This window comes from Melanerpes formicivorus, unplaced genomic scaffold, assembly GCF_026170545.1.
Source record: "Melanerpes formicivorus ecotype bairdi unplaced genomic scaffold, bMelFor1.0.p_v2 SCAF_4, whole genome shotgun sequence".
Taxonomy (NCBI): Eukaryota; Metazoa; Chordata; class Aves; order Piciformes; family Picidae; genus Melanerpes; species Melanerpes formicivorus.
The window spans coordinates 15,190,949-15,205,161 of record NW_027142356.1 but is presented as its reverse complement, the minus strand read 5'-3'; the positions used below and the strand labels follow the sequence as shown (position 1 = coordinate 15,205,161).

The 14,213-nt window shown below is 41.2% G+C and overlaps 2 protein-coding genes across 4 annotated transcripts in view; one reads left to right on the top strand and one right to left on the bottom strand.

Annotated features, from left to right (window-relative positions):
• The window catches only part of ASB5 (ankyrin repeat and SOCS box containing 5), a 38,229-nt gene extending 36,986 nt beyond the window's left edge, over positions 1–1,243 (bottom strand). The window contains exon 1 of one of the 3 annotated variants that reach the window (XM_068137039.1): positions 1,154–1,243. The gene's annotated coding sequence lies outside the window, so the exon portion shown is untranslated. The remainder of the gene's footprint in view (positions 1–1,153) is intronic. The other 2 variants (XM_068137043.1, XM_068137038.1) reach the window with 2 other exon arrangements.
• Positions 961–9,947, top strand: SPCS3 (signal peptidase complex subunit 3). Its single transcript, XM_068137044.1, has 5 exons — positions 961–1,228; positions 5,143–5,218; positions 7,651–7,725; positions 8,903–9,018; positions 9,485–9,947. Exons 1-5 carry the CDS (start codon positions 1,086–1,088, stop codon positions 9,615–9,617), a joined length of 543 nt encoding a protein of 180 aa, XP_067993145.1. The 5' UTR covers positions 961–1,085; the 3' UTR covers positions 9,618–9,947.
• Positions 9,948–14,213: the final 4,266 nt, after the last annotated feature.

Here is a 14,213-nt window from a genome sequence, read left to right as displayed (position 1 = left end):
ACAGAACCATCCAACAAAGAAGTATTCTGATGACATGCCGAGCTACTAAATGTTTCCAGAAAAGGTTATTTACCTACTATGTATGGAACAAAGTGAAAACGAACAGGAACATCTTATAGGAAACAAGGTACCATACCAGTGAAAGCAAAATATATGCATGAAGAGAAAAAACAAACCTTCCCTTCAAATAGTATTTTTATGTCATTATATGCAAAAATCCATCAGAACTACAAACGCTAACCTTTTTGTAAAAATAAATGCCTAAAAAAATAAAAGAAAAAAATAGCACGGGGCAAACAATGAATTCACACAAGAATGCCCAAACACAGACCAACCCATTTTTCCCCCCGAACTTAGGAAAGAACTAGAACAAGAACATACACCGCTAGTATTCATGGTGAGAGCACCAAACAGACCCCCCAGGAAACCCTTCATCGGGCACCACTCGCAGGGGGATACAGAAGTGTCTCCACCACGCGCGGCTCAGAGAGGCCGCAGATGTGAGCAAGCACCTTCTCACAGCCATGCAGGAAACCGACAAGCCGCTGCACACAGAAGGGAAACAAACCACCCACAGCTAAACAGGGCGCAACCAAACAGGTACATCTTCAGGCATTTTTCCTTCAACAAACCAGGCGGACGCAGACACACTGTACAGGCTCTTTCTTGAGTGCAAATGACCTTTGCCACACGGCAACCAAACAGGACAACGCGGGTCTCAGTAAGCATCATGTCTTAAGGCTAACGACTAGCCAGTTAACAGCAGGCACTTGGGACGGCAGAGGAACGGCGCGACAAACAGCCGTGCGCTAGGACCACAGGGCCAAACCACAGCCACCGCCGGGCGGAAGCAGTACGAACCCGAGCCCGCCGCGGGCGCAGGCGCGGTGCGGGCGGAGCGTGGCCCCGCCCCGGGTGGGCGGGCTCCGGGCCATGCCCCGCCCCCCCCTCAGGCCGCGCGCGCGCCCCTTCCGCCGCTTCCTGCCGTGCCCTAGCGCCGCCGGGCCCGCTGGAACCGCCGCCCCTTCGAGCGGCGGCTGGAGCCTGGGAGTCTGTGCGGCGCGGCGGCCGGACCGAGCGGGGAGATGAACACCGTGCTGTCCCGGGCCAACTCGCTCTTCGCCTTTTCTTTGAGCGTGATGGCGGCGCTCACCTTCGGTTGTTTCATCACCACCGCCTTCAAAGAGCGGAGCGTGCCCGTCAGCATCGCCGTGTCCCGGGTCACGCTGTGAGTGCGGCCGGGAAAAGGAAGGGAGTGGCGGAGGAGGGCCGGGCCGGGCGGTGGCTGCCCGCTAGGGAGTGGGTTTGTCTGGGAGCTGCGGATCTTCCCCGGCTGCCTGCCGAGGAGTCGCTGCGGGGCGGGTAAGGGCCGAGGCGCCTGAGGGGACGCTAACTCCTGGCTGCGGAGCGGTGCTGACGCGAGCAGAGGCCCACCGCTGCGCCGCCGGCTTGCTTCGGCTGAGGCCGCGGAGATCTCCCGTTTCCTGCCCGCTCCCTCGCCCGCCGCCTGGGCCAATGAGGGAGCCCCACGGCGGCGCTCCGCAGCCACACGCCCCGACCGGGGGGCGGTGCCTCCTGCCTTGGGCGTTTCGCTGCTGGGCAGCGTGTTAAGGGGCTGACCCGCTGCTGAAGGTGGCGATGAGGGGCCGTGGCCTTAAGGCAGGCTTGTGTGCCAGCACCAGCCGCGTTCAGTGGTAAGGGTATGGCGAATTGCAAGGAAACAAGTGTGAGCTGCTTTTAACGATTTTGGGGATGAAATTATCTAAATGAACATACGGTTTATTGCCCTAGTGTTTTTCTATTTGTTGTTGTTTCAGTTATCATAGAATCATAGAATTCTTAGGGTTGGAAGAGACCTCAAGGATCATCTAGTTCCAACCCCCCTGCCATGGGCAGGGTCACCTCACACTACATCAGGTTGCCCAGAGCCACATCCAGCTTGGCCTTAAAAACCTCCAGGGATGGGGCCTACACCACCTCCCTGGGCAACCTGCTCCAGTGTCTCACCGTCCTCATGGTGAAGAACTTCATATGGACATCCAATTTGAATCTACCCATTTCTATTTGTGTTCCATTCCCCCTAGTCCTATCACTGCCCAACACCCTAAAAAGTTCCTCACCAGCTATCTTTTAGGCCCCCTTAAGATACTGGAAGGCCACAATAAGGTCTCCTTGGAGCCTTCTCTTCTCTAGACTGAATAGCCCCAACTCCCTCAGTCTATCCTCATAGGAGAGGTGCTCCAGCCCTCTAATCATCCTTGTGGCCCTTCTCAGGACACCTTCCAGTATCTCCCGATCCTTCTTGTAATAGGGGCTCCAGAACTGGACACACTACTCCAGGTGGGGTCTCACCAGAGTGGAGTAGAGGGGGAGAATCACCTCCCTTGACCTGCTGGCTGTGCTTCTCTTGATGCAGCCCAGGATGTGATTGGCTTTCTGGGCTGCAAGTGCACACTGCTAGCTCATGTTGAGCTTCTCATCTACTGGCACCCCCAAGTCCTTTTCTTCAAGGCTGCTCTCAAGCCAGTCACTGCCCACCCTATGTCGGTGCTTGGCATTGCCCTGACCCAGATGCAGGACCTTGCATTTGGTTTTGTTGAACCTCATGAGGTTGTCATGGGCCCACTTACCCAACCTGTCAAAGTTCCTCAGGATGGCATTCCTTCCCTCCAGCATGTCTGCTGCACCACACAGCTTGGTGTTGTCAGCAAACTTGTTGAGGGTGCACTCAGTGCCACTGTCCATTTTTCTGCTGGTAGCATATTTTTCAGTATTTTTTACAAGCTCTATGACAGTGAGATGACCAGGATGTGAAACATACCAGCTGTAGATTTAGTAATACCACATCATGTTGCTCATAAGACACAATGTGCTGATGCAAACCTGTGCAGGGGGAGTGGATTTTTTTCAGTTCTTCCCCCGCAGTCACCCTTCAAAAAGAAAAGTGTCACAGAAAAAAAACCATCAAGTAAATTATGTGTAATGTGGAGGGCTGTACTGTTCTGAACATTTGAGCAGCTGCGACTGCCACCAAAAATTGGACATGGTGGTTATTCTGACATGGTCTTGCACTAGAGCTGCATAGGTGACTCTGGCTCACAGGGTACTAAGCTGTTTTAAATCAACATTGCCCCTTGTCCTATCGCAGGGCACAAGTGAGAAGAGGCTGTCCCTTCCTGCTTGACACCCAGCCCTCATATTTATATACATTTTGTAGTATCATTAAGGTTGGAAAAGACCTCAAGGATCATCAAGTCCAACCTGTCACCCAAGACCTCATGACTAGCAAACCATGGCACCAAGTACCACGTCCAGTCCCCTCTTGAACACCTTCAGGGACAGTGACTTAACCACCTCCCTGGGCAACCCATTCCAACAGCTAACAACTCTGTGAAGAACTTTCTCCTCACCTTGACCCTAAACTTCCCCTGGTGCAGTTTGAGACTGTGTCCTCTTGTTCTGGTGCTGAATGCCTGGGGGAACAGACCAACCCCCTCCTGGCTACAACCTCCCTTCAGGTAGTTGTACGCCCCATCTCAGTATTCTCCTCTCCAGTCAAAAAGCCCCAGGTCTCTCAGACTTCCTTCATAAGGCACAAGCTCCTTAATCCCTTAATCATCCTTGTAGTCCTCCATTGGACTGTCTCTTGTAGATTCCTGTCCCTCTTGATCTGGGAAGCCCAGAACTGGATGCAGTATTCCAGGTGGGGCTTCACTAGGGCAGAATAGAGGGGGAGGAGAACCTTCCTCAATCTGCTGGACATATTCTTTTTAATGCACCCCAGGATCCCATTGGCTTTCTTGTCCGCAAGAGCACATTTCTGTCCCATGGATAAATTCTTGTCCACCAGGACTCCCAGGTCCTTCTCTATGGGGCTGCTATCTAGCAGATCCCCTCCTAATCTATACTAACAATTCTACGATTCTGTGATTATTCCTTCCCAGGTGCAGGACTCTGCATTTATCGTTGTTGAACCTCATTAGGTTCCTCTTCACGCAGCTCTCCAGTCTGTCCAAGTCTTGCTGAATGGTTGCACAGCATTCAGGTGTATCAGCTAAGCCTCCCAGTTTCATATTGTGAGCAAACTTGCTGAGCAGAAACTGTCCTGTCATCAATGTCATTGATAAAGATGTTGAACAGGGCTGGACACAGTACTGATCCCTGGGGTACTCCATTACTTGCAGGCCTCCAGCTGGTCTTGGCACCATTGATCACCATTCTTTGCACTCCATTGTTTTTCCAGAGAAGGAGGTGAGGCTGACTGGTCTACAGTTTTCTGGAACCTCTTTACTGCCCCTTTTGAAGACTGGAGTGACATTGGCTTTCCTCCAGTCCTCAGGCACCTCTCCTGTGTGCCGCGATTTTGCAAAAAATGATGGGAGAGTGGTAGAGCAGCAGTGTCTGCCAGCTCTTTCATCACTCTTGGGTACACCTCATCAGGCCTCATGGTTTTCTTAATCATTGTCTCCAAAGGGCCTTTTTTTTTTTTTTCCCATGCTGTTATTTTTCAGTTTCTAATGTAGTTTAGTGTGGCAGTGTCAGATATTTGTCCAGATATAGCTCTGTAATAAATTATTCCAAAATTATACCGTTTTCCATCATGTAGGAGAAAAGAGGCATTTCTTCATACTGTTAATTAAATACATTCCAGTGGGAAATTTTGTAAGTCACTACAAACATAAACTATTTTATCAGACTGTCTGGAGTGTCTTCTATGAGACTTGAGCGCTAGAGGCTTTTTTAGTGGAAACTGAAAACGGTTGCCAGCAGACAACTGTGCTACAGATGTTCTGATCAGATTTATATATTTGGGGATGGCTAACACATTTTACTAAAATGAAATGTAATGCAGTTTAAGCACAGACAGATGCAGATTTTTGTTAACAGGAAAAAAATTTATAGGCTGTTTGTGTAACTTTGTAACTTGGACTATTGTGGTGACAAAGCCTGTCATTTAAAACTGAGACTGTAATTTCTGGAAGGCGGGTTTTATTTTGTAATACAGATTATGCTCTAGCCAAAAGTATTTCAAAGAAAGCACAGAAAATGGATGAGGGAAATATGTAGTAAGACTAATAATTTATGTAATGCATGAAAAAGAAATAATAAGAAAGGATAATCATCTGTTTTGTTTTATTTTAGAAAAAATGTGGAAGATTTCACTGGACCCAGAGAAAGAAGTGATCTGGGATTCATCACATTTGACATCACTGCAGATATCCTTAATGAAAAAAGTTATTTGGAAACATTTTGAAATAGGAACATCTTGACATGTGCTCTGTTACCTTATACTCTTCAGACGCTCAGGATTTGAGGGAGAACTAGCTATTTGTGTTAAAATACAAATTTAAAGCTGTAAAAAGTAGCATTTCACATATCTAGGGCAGTAAAATAGACCTTGAAATAGCTGTTCTGTAGTGAATGACACTACAATAGTGTCAATAGGGCAAATAGTTTTCTCTCTCTTTGTAATGCCTTTTAAAAAAATCAGGCTTTAATGAGATGCACTGTATCTAATAGTGGGAAGTACAGTTCAACATCTAGATGATACTGCCATTAATGGGTGTTTTGAAGTATGAATTAATTACATGGGTTTTATAACATACTATTTTTTCTGTTGTACTGACTCTGGAAACTGATACACCTTTCAGATTTGTTTTGTTGTGACGCTCTCAAAGTTCTGGCCATGTGATCGTATACAAATACCTGTCTTTAAAAATAAAAATACATTATAACCCTTTACTTGTTTAAACCTATCAAACCTTTAACATTGAATGGTAAGAACTTCCTTTGGAAGCATATGAAGTACTGCACAATTTATGACATTACTTTTTTGCCTGTTTTTAATTGCTGTTACCTTTTGGCAACTTCCGTATTTTTTCTACTTCCATCTTAGTTTGGTTTTTACTATGGGAAGAGGGTTGTGGGTGGGTGTATTTTGTTTGGTTTTGGTTTTGGTAGGCTTTTTGACAGTTGAAAGCAATAGGATTTAGGATTTTGCTTAATAAATTACTAGTGTTTTTTATTGCAGAATTTGGTAACAAATATGAGGCAGCAGGCATTACCTCAGGTGATTACAATAAGCCTTGCTTAGCAGCCAGGCTTAGATTCCTGGGATTTTTCCCTGTGTGATCTTTTTTTGTCAATGTTTGGAGAATGATACATTGTGTAAGCAAACCAAACAAAATACAGTTCTTGAATTCATGTGATTGCTGGATAAACAGGTTAATCTGATTTTTTGCAGGTGTGTATTTCACAGGGATAAGAGGGATTTTTTTTTTGTCAGATGGAAGCTGGAGAGCGGTAGTTTTAATTTTTAATTTATTCTTTTTTGATACAGAAACTCTGACTTAGCCTTTCATGCCTGCCATAAATAAACTTTGCAGAATGTAGAGTTGTAAAATACAACTTTCATGTAGGGTTGTTGGGGTTTTTTTGAGTACATTTGTAAAGAGATACTGGTACATAGGCTGTCTTAACTAACAGAAACAAGTTATTAGTCCTAGGAAGAATTAAATAAAATGACATTTAGGAAAAAAAATAGGGAAGGAAAAGGGGAGGCGACAGTTTTCACAAACTCTTTAGCTTATTTAATTTGTGGCTAAAAAGGAGATTTTCAGGAATCTAGTCAGTTGTTTTGAGTTAGATAATGAATAATGGTCAAGTAAAATAGCTCCAGCTATTCTTGCAGCAGCAGTTAGTTACTTAATTCTTGAAATACTTGCCTTTTGAATTAATGTCTTAAAAACATTTAGTCTTGAGATGAGTGGAAGATGACAAAGCAGACTTTGAGCCTGGTTGGGGAATCAGTTTAATTTATTCTTTGAGACAGTGGCAAATAGAATAAAAAAAGAGGACGGAATTAAAAGGTTACAGCTAATCTTTATTGCGAATTGGGAGGCCTTTTCCTTATCAGTCACACATGCTGCATTTTATTGCTAAATAAGCAGACAATAATTAGTATATTGGCTTTATTATACTAACAGTCTCAAATGGCAGTCATCAGTTCCTTACTGTTGATCAAAAATCTGCGAGGAATTTTGTTTCAGTCTAACAAGTTGACTTTCTTTGTAGTAAGTAGGTAATTAAATTTACTAATCCCTGGTGTCTCATCCAGCAGGAAATACTGACCGTCCACTAACTTCTTTACTGTATTACAGACTCTGAACTCTACACTGTGCCAATTTTATGTTTATGCCTTATTTAATGCTATTGAAACTGTGATCCACAATTGTATAACAGGGTTCTTTGACAGTATAAATAACCACTTCGAAGATATTTGCCGAAGGGTTCTGTCTTTCCTTTTGTTTAGGGTTTTATAATACATTGTGTAGCAGTGGATTACAGTTACTAGGTTGCAGTGTCAAAAAGAGAAGAAATAGCTGTTAGATTGCTTAAATACTAAAGTTAAAAAACAAACAGAAATACAAAAATAACCCAAACACAAAACCAAAAGAAACAAACAACAACTTGTTGCTTTAATATGGTTAAAATAGGTTAGAACTCCTGGAATTACTCTGATTTATAAATGAGTTATTTTGAAAGGTAAAAATAAAACCTCACTGTAGTTAGTTTACCCTACTTAGATCTAGTAAAAATAAAGCAAGGTTATGTAAGTACAATATGGTATTTTTCTTAACTCACCTACATCTGCAGAGTATATTTGACTGGAACGTTAAACAATTGTTTCTATATTTGTCTGCAGAATATTCAACAAAAAACAATGTAAGTATCAAAAAGAAAGTTGAAGCAATTACCCATTTTGTATTGCAGTTATTTTTAACATTCTGAAGTTCTGCTGGAAAGAGTTAAGGCACCAACATTTCCTAGTTTGAACTGTTTTTGCTGGCCTTTGTGATTGTTATTTTCTTGACAGTTTTAACTGCAGGGTATGAAGTTCACCCTCGTGAAGCCTAACGACATATGTTCCCAAAAGAACAGAAGAAAAGTACCACATGCCTTGTTATTAACTCACAATAGTGGACTGTAAATGAGTTTTTTCTACTTACTTGCTCTGTTTTACTTTTCCCTAATGTTCTGTGGTACTAGAAACAGGATATAGTGGCATTTGGTCCCACCAGGTGTGATGTATCTTTATAGATCACAGGTGAACAGACTGTATGAGCAATTCAAAAGATGCATCCCAAATTCTTGAATGTTTCAGTCTTTATACTGTTCTTCTAAGTAATTAGGTGTGCTAAGCAGTCTTATTTAGTACCTTACAGAGCAATTTAGGGAAACATATTCTCAATATTTGTGTGAAGAGTGGTTTATGTGGAGAGGAAAAAAACCCAACAAACAAATGTACAGGGTGAAGCAAGACAAAATTTTAGTACGAACACATTATCCAGCAGCATGTATAAAACAATCAGGATGCTTTAGGGGATAAAAAAAATAAAAAGTAGGGCAATAGCTTTGTGTAGCAAGTTAAGAAAAACCCCCAAGCATTCACTATATCCTTGCAATGTGACCAGTTAAATTTGCAGTTCAAGGAGAGGTTTTTTTCCATTGGAATTGGAAAAATTTTACATACCTAGACAGTCACATTATAGCTCAGTTTATGTCCTGTATCTGAAATGAAGTCTAAATACTGTTTATAAGTGACTTAACCTTTGTAGTTCAAGAGGAAAATCCATCATACTTTGTAAGTCTTTGATAGCTTGTGACTTTTCTAAATGGCTTTCTCGTGTCTTATTGAGCTATTCTTTGTTTCCATTTATTCTGTGCTTCAGTATATAGTAGTAGTCTTCCCTGCTGTAAAGTATTATTTTGTTAAATTAGTTACAAATTGCAAGCATGTTCTTCACTTCAGGGTTTTTAGATGAACAGTTCTATGAAATTTCGGTGACTGAATCTGATCTTGTAAGGTAGCATGCTGACTTAATTACAATTACCTTTGTAGGCTCTGAACCAGGTGGTTCTTTGGGACAAGATTATGTTGAGAGGAGATAACCCAAGATTATTCTTAAAAGACATGAAGTCAAAGTACTTTTTCTTTGATGATGGAAATGGTCTCAAGTAAGTAAATCCTTTTGTTGTATTATTCATGGTGTCTTGATTTACTTGCATACTTTGCATTTGATATGTGTTTTTATTGCTGTGGTTTTACATTCTGTGTGACACGTTTTATGTGACACTCTCTTCACTCTACTGCATCTTTGCAGTTTGATTGTTAGAAGATACTTTGGGATACAAGATACCCTGTTTCTTCTGATACTATGAGCAATAGGCTTCTGGGTTTCCGCTTCCAGTATCCTTGTCTACATAGAATTTGTTCTGTGATGCATTCAACTCCAAAGTTGAGTAACTTAAAACAAGTTACATCTTGAAAATGGGTAAAATACTTCACAAAGTAACTATGTAAAATTAAAACATTGCTTCTGTATTGGGAAAACAATTTGTGTCTAATTTATTACTCTTAGCTATAATTAATTAAATTGGTTAACTTGAGAATTTGTACTAATACTCTTTGTTGCTTTTGCAGGGGGAACAGGAACATCACTTTGACTCTTTCCTGGAATGTTGTTCCAAATGCTGGCATTCTACCTCTTGTAACAGGATCAGGACATGTGTCTGTACCTTTCCCAGATACCTATGAAACAACAAAAAGTTATTAAATTATAATACTGAATCCTAAGCAAGATATTTTTATACTTGTATATTGTGAATAAGTTTTATTGCAGTTTCTTCTCACACCCCATGCAACCCTTCAGTGAAAGGTACTTCATTTTCTCAGGTCTGACAGCATAGGGAAAGGAAATGAAAGTTCGTGAGTTTTTATTTTGTTTTTCTGTTTGTTTTTTTTTAATAAAACTTTAAAGCTGAAACTTAAGTGAAAGGCAAATTGCAGAGTAACGGTTTTGGAGGGAAGACTGAAGAATTTCATTTTTTTCCCCCCGCTGGTCATCTAGGTATTCCTTTTCTTTTAAATAAACATTTTAAAACCAGAGGGTAGTCTTTACTGAGTTTTTTTGGGGGTTGGGGGTTTTTGTTTGGTTGGTTGGGGGGTTTTTGTGCCATAGTTACTGAATCTGTGTAAAGCTCAAATACACCCTCTGGAGTCAGTTTCTGTGATTTTTTTCTTTGTGTCTGAAGGAAGTTTGTTATACAGCATTTTGCTAAATGCATGCTTAGCATACTGCAGTAAGGTAAGCTTGGTCCTTGCTAGAACTGCCAACAGCTACTGATAGGTTTCTGTTATAAAATCTCAGATCTTGTTTTGAGTGCCATTGATGTAGCCCACATACAATTTTGTAAGATCATATTTTAATAACTATTTATAATGCAGCTAACTGTAAGAATAAAAAAACCTTTTCAGTGTATTAAGTCAGTAAGGAAAGTAAAAGGTTTAGGTAAAGAAATGCTGTCTACAAAGCAACCACTTGATTTTTGTTGGGATCTGCTCAGTAGGATGAATTAAGACACTTGTTCCAGAGGCGGCTGGGACAATTAATATTAGAGAGGCCCTTCCATAGCAAAGTATGGGACAGATGTTATCCAAAACACTGAGAAAATATGTAAGAAATAGAGGATTTCCCATGGGAACATAAAGGCATTTAGGCAGATTTACTAGCATGAAAATGAGTGAGTCTACCTGCAAGTCTTCCTGATTTGCATCAACTGGGAAAGGTAGCAAGCTGTGGGTGGCAGTTCCAGTCAGCAGTTCTGCTGAAGTGGCCTCTCTCTGTCTGCATATCCTCTTTGTGTCCTGTTTCACTCAGCTACAGTCTCAAACTCTTGTCATAGTTGGAAGAACAGAAAGAAGGAATGGTATCAAGATTGCCTCTTGATGATAACAGTGGTTTATACTAACTGACTAGTTTCATGCTTGTCATGCATCTAGAAGAGGAAGCACTTGCCACCTTCCTTACATAGTTTCTAATATACATGTATCTGTTCAAAGTATGGTAGAAGTTTATTTTCAGACTTCTGATGTCCTACATGTTCTGGGGACTTTCAAAAAGAGCAGTCATTGATTAAAATTAAAACTGTGAGCTTTTTGGTACTGCAAATAAAAAAAAAAACCCAGGAAAAATGATGAGAATTCCAGTGTGACAAGCCTTTCACAAGAAGAAATGCAAAAGATTGGTTCAGAGTTGTCCTCTTTGTTGCACGTTCACCTAAGAGCTGATTTTTAGGAAGTTAACTTGCTTTAAAAAAGGGATCTTTAGTATTTGTGAATTATCCCCTAAGTAACTAGTTAGGATCTGCTGTCAAAAAATGTCAGAGAAAAATCTACCTTCTTTCCTCCAAAATGGTATGCTCCTCCCAGTAGAGAGTAGCAGAGTTTTAAGACACTAGAATTGTCATTTCAAATATGATGCATGAATATTTTATAGCTTAGAATCATAGCTTTCACAGTGAAGAGAAATTATGTTAGAGGTGAGTCTTCTAGAGGGATGAGGAGGAAACCATCACTGTCTTTATGTTCAAGTTCTTAGAGAGAACATGGTTCTATCTTGCAGGAAAGGCCAGGATAGAGAAGCACTTAAATCACAGAATCACAAAATGGTAGGAGAGTTGGAAGAGACCTCAAGAGACCATCTAGTCCAACCCCAACTGTTTAAAGCAGGTTTGCCTACATCAGGTCACTCAGGAACGTGACCAAGCAGATTTTGACTGTCTCCAAATAAGAAACCACAACCTCTCTGGGCAGCCTGTTCCAGTGTTTCTATCTCCCTCCGTGTATAGTTTTTCCATATATTTAGGTGGAACTTGTGTTCCAGTTTGTGCCCATTGCCACTTGTCCTATAATTGGACACCACTGAAAAAAAGTCTCTCCCAAATCTCTTGATGCTCACCCTTTAGATGTGTATAAGCATTGATAAGGTCACCTCTCAGTCTTCTCCAAGCTTGAAAGCTGTAGGTCTCTCAGCCTGTCCTCATCAGAGAGATGCTTCAGTCTCCCAATCACCTCAGGACTCTCCAGTAGTTCCCTATCTCTTGAACTGGGGATCCCAGAATTCCAGACATAGCCTCACTAGGGCAGAGCAGAGAGGGAGAGGTCCTTTGAGCTAGCCACCCCAGAATACCATTAGCCTTCTTGGGCACAGGTATGTCTCCTGGTGATGTTGTCCACCAGGACTCCCAGGTTTTTCTGTACAGAGCTGCTTTCCGGCAGATCAGCCCCTAACCTGTACTGGTGCATGGAGTTAGTCCTCCCCAGGTGCAGGACCCTACACTTGTCCATGTTGAGCTTCATTAGGTTCCCCTCTGTCCAGCTCTCCAGTCTATCTGGGTCTCATGGAATTGCAGCATTCTGGTGTGTCTGCCACTCTTCCCATTCTTCCGAGAGTGCACTCTCTTCCACCATCTGGATCATGAACAAAGTTGTTGAAAAAAGTGGACCCACTACTTACCCCTGGGAGTACATTTCTAACTACAGGCCTACTCAGCTACTGAGCAGGACATCATGCTCTCTGTTCTCTTCTTAGCTCTGGGAGTAAGAAGGCAGATGCCTCATTTGGGACTCTTCAAAGTGTTTCAGTTCTCAAACCACCAACAGAATGCACTTCTATGGAAACAACATTCACTTGTACATCCTTTAAAAATAAGCATTGCTGGCAGCTGATTGTTTTCTTGGGTGTGATGTTAACTAAATCATGGCTTATCTAGTGATATGTACAAAAAACGTAATCACTAGAAACTCATTCTTTTGTGGGAATTTTGAACTGCAAAAACATCTGATGCGTTTCAGATAGGTATTGATGGTCTGGAGTTCTTGTGTGAGGACTGAAAAATACAAATTCCTAAGGTTTACTCTTCATTGAGAACATGCAGCATGACACGGAAAGCCCTATACAGGAAAGTTACTTTCCTTCCTTTAATCTGTATTTATAGCTCTGCTCCCCTGCACGTATAGTTACTTATGGACTTGCACTACAGATCCTGAAAATAGACATTGAGGAAATAAATTGCCTTATAACTATTGGCTATTTATTGTTTTAATACATTTCTTCTGAACAACGAAATGACAGCTAGCTATTACGGTGCTTAACATCCCAATTCAAGTAGAGTTACACAGAATCACAGAATACATCCAGTTGGAAGAGATTTCATAGATCACCCAGTCCAACATCAACCCAGCACTGGAGGGTCAACACTAAACCATGTCACTAAGCGCCAGGTCCACATGATGCTTAAATACCTCCAGAGATGGTTCCTGCACTTTTTGGATTACAAATAATGGAGATATTATGCTTGTGAAAATTGTTTCAAGACAGATTTTGCAGCAAGAGTTCTGTAAAATGAAAACTATTTCAGTGGAAAATTCTGGTATTGGAGCAATCTTGCTCCAAATTTCTGTCAGCAAAAATAGAGGAAATAAGTATTTGTAAAGCTGGTATTTAAAGAATGTTCTGGTTTATTTGGCTTCTTTATTTTGGAAGCAAATGGAGATTTTTCTCCATTAAAAATAGCTAAAACCTTTTTTAAAAAAAGTTGATGCAAAGAAGCAAACAGGCATATAGATTTAGCATGAAGAGTCCTAAGCACACATCTAGGTGCTTGTATTACAGTAGTCAGCCAGGTATATTTTTATTAAGCAAAATAAAATCCAAAGTTTAGCTTGAATATGCCAAACTGCTCCTGCTGGACCTTTTTCTGGCACCCTGCAACCACTACCCTGAGACCATTTTTTCTGAATGCACTTTCTTGAAGAAATATGGCACAGGTAAAGATAGATATTCCATTGTTAAAGCTTCCTTTCCTGTTAATATTGTCACAGTAATAAATCTTTTTATACAAGTTATTTAGTTTATGAACTAATAATTGTTCTTAATTAACAATTCTTAATTCCAATTTGTTTTACTTTGAATATTTTTGCTCTCTCATCTTTTTACTATGAGCTCCAGCAGAGGTGCATTTATGATTTTTCTCAAAATATTAATGATCTAAAAATGAAATTCTATATCTTCTATTCCTAAGACACTGAGAAAACAAAACAGAAAAAAAAAAAACACCCTATGAATTGACATAGATACATTATTTAGACTTACAAGCTTTTGATTGAAAATAAATATAATGGAGCCATATATCTTTAAGACAACATTTCAAAACTCAGATATGGTCAAAAAGGAGTCTCTGACCTCCTAACTGCTTTCCCTCCCTCAGCTCAGTGCTAATGAAGCCCACCAAAGATTCTATCTTTCTATCCCCGGTTTCCAGCTGTATCCCCTTGTGCTTGTTAGCTGTGCTCCAGACCATCAATTCTG

Excerpts from the sequence above, each read along its gene's own strand:
- SPCS3 (XM_068137044.1), top strand. The coding sequence starts at position 1,086 with ATGAACACCGTGCTGTCCCGGGCCAACTCGCTCTTCGCCTTTTCTTTG. Across the intron at positions 1,229-5,142 it reads GCCGTGTCCCGGGTCACGCT|AAAAAATGTGGAAGATTTCA; the intron begins GTGAGTGCGGCC and ends GTTTTATTTTAG. Across the intron at positions 7,726-8,902 it reads AATATTCAACAAAAAACAAT|GCTCTGAACCAGGTGGTTCT; the intron begins GTAAGTATCAAA and ends TTACCTTTGTAG.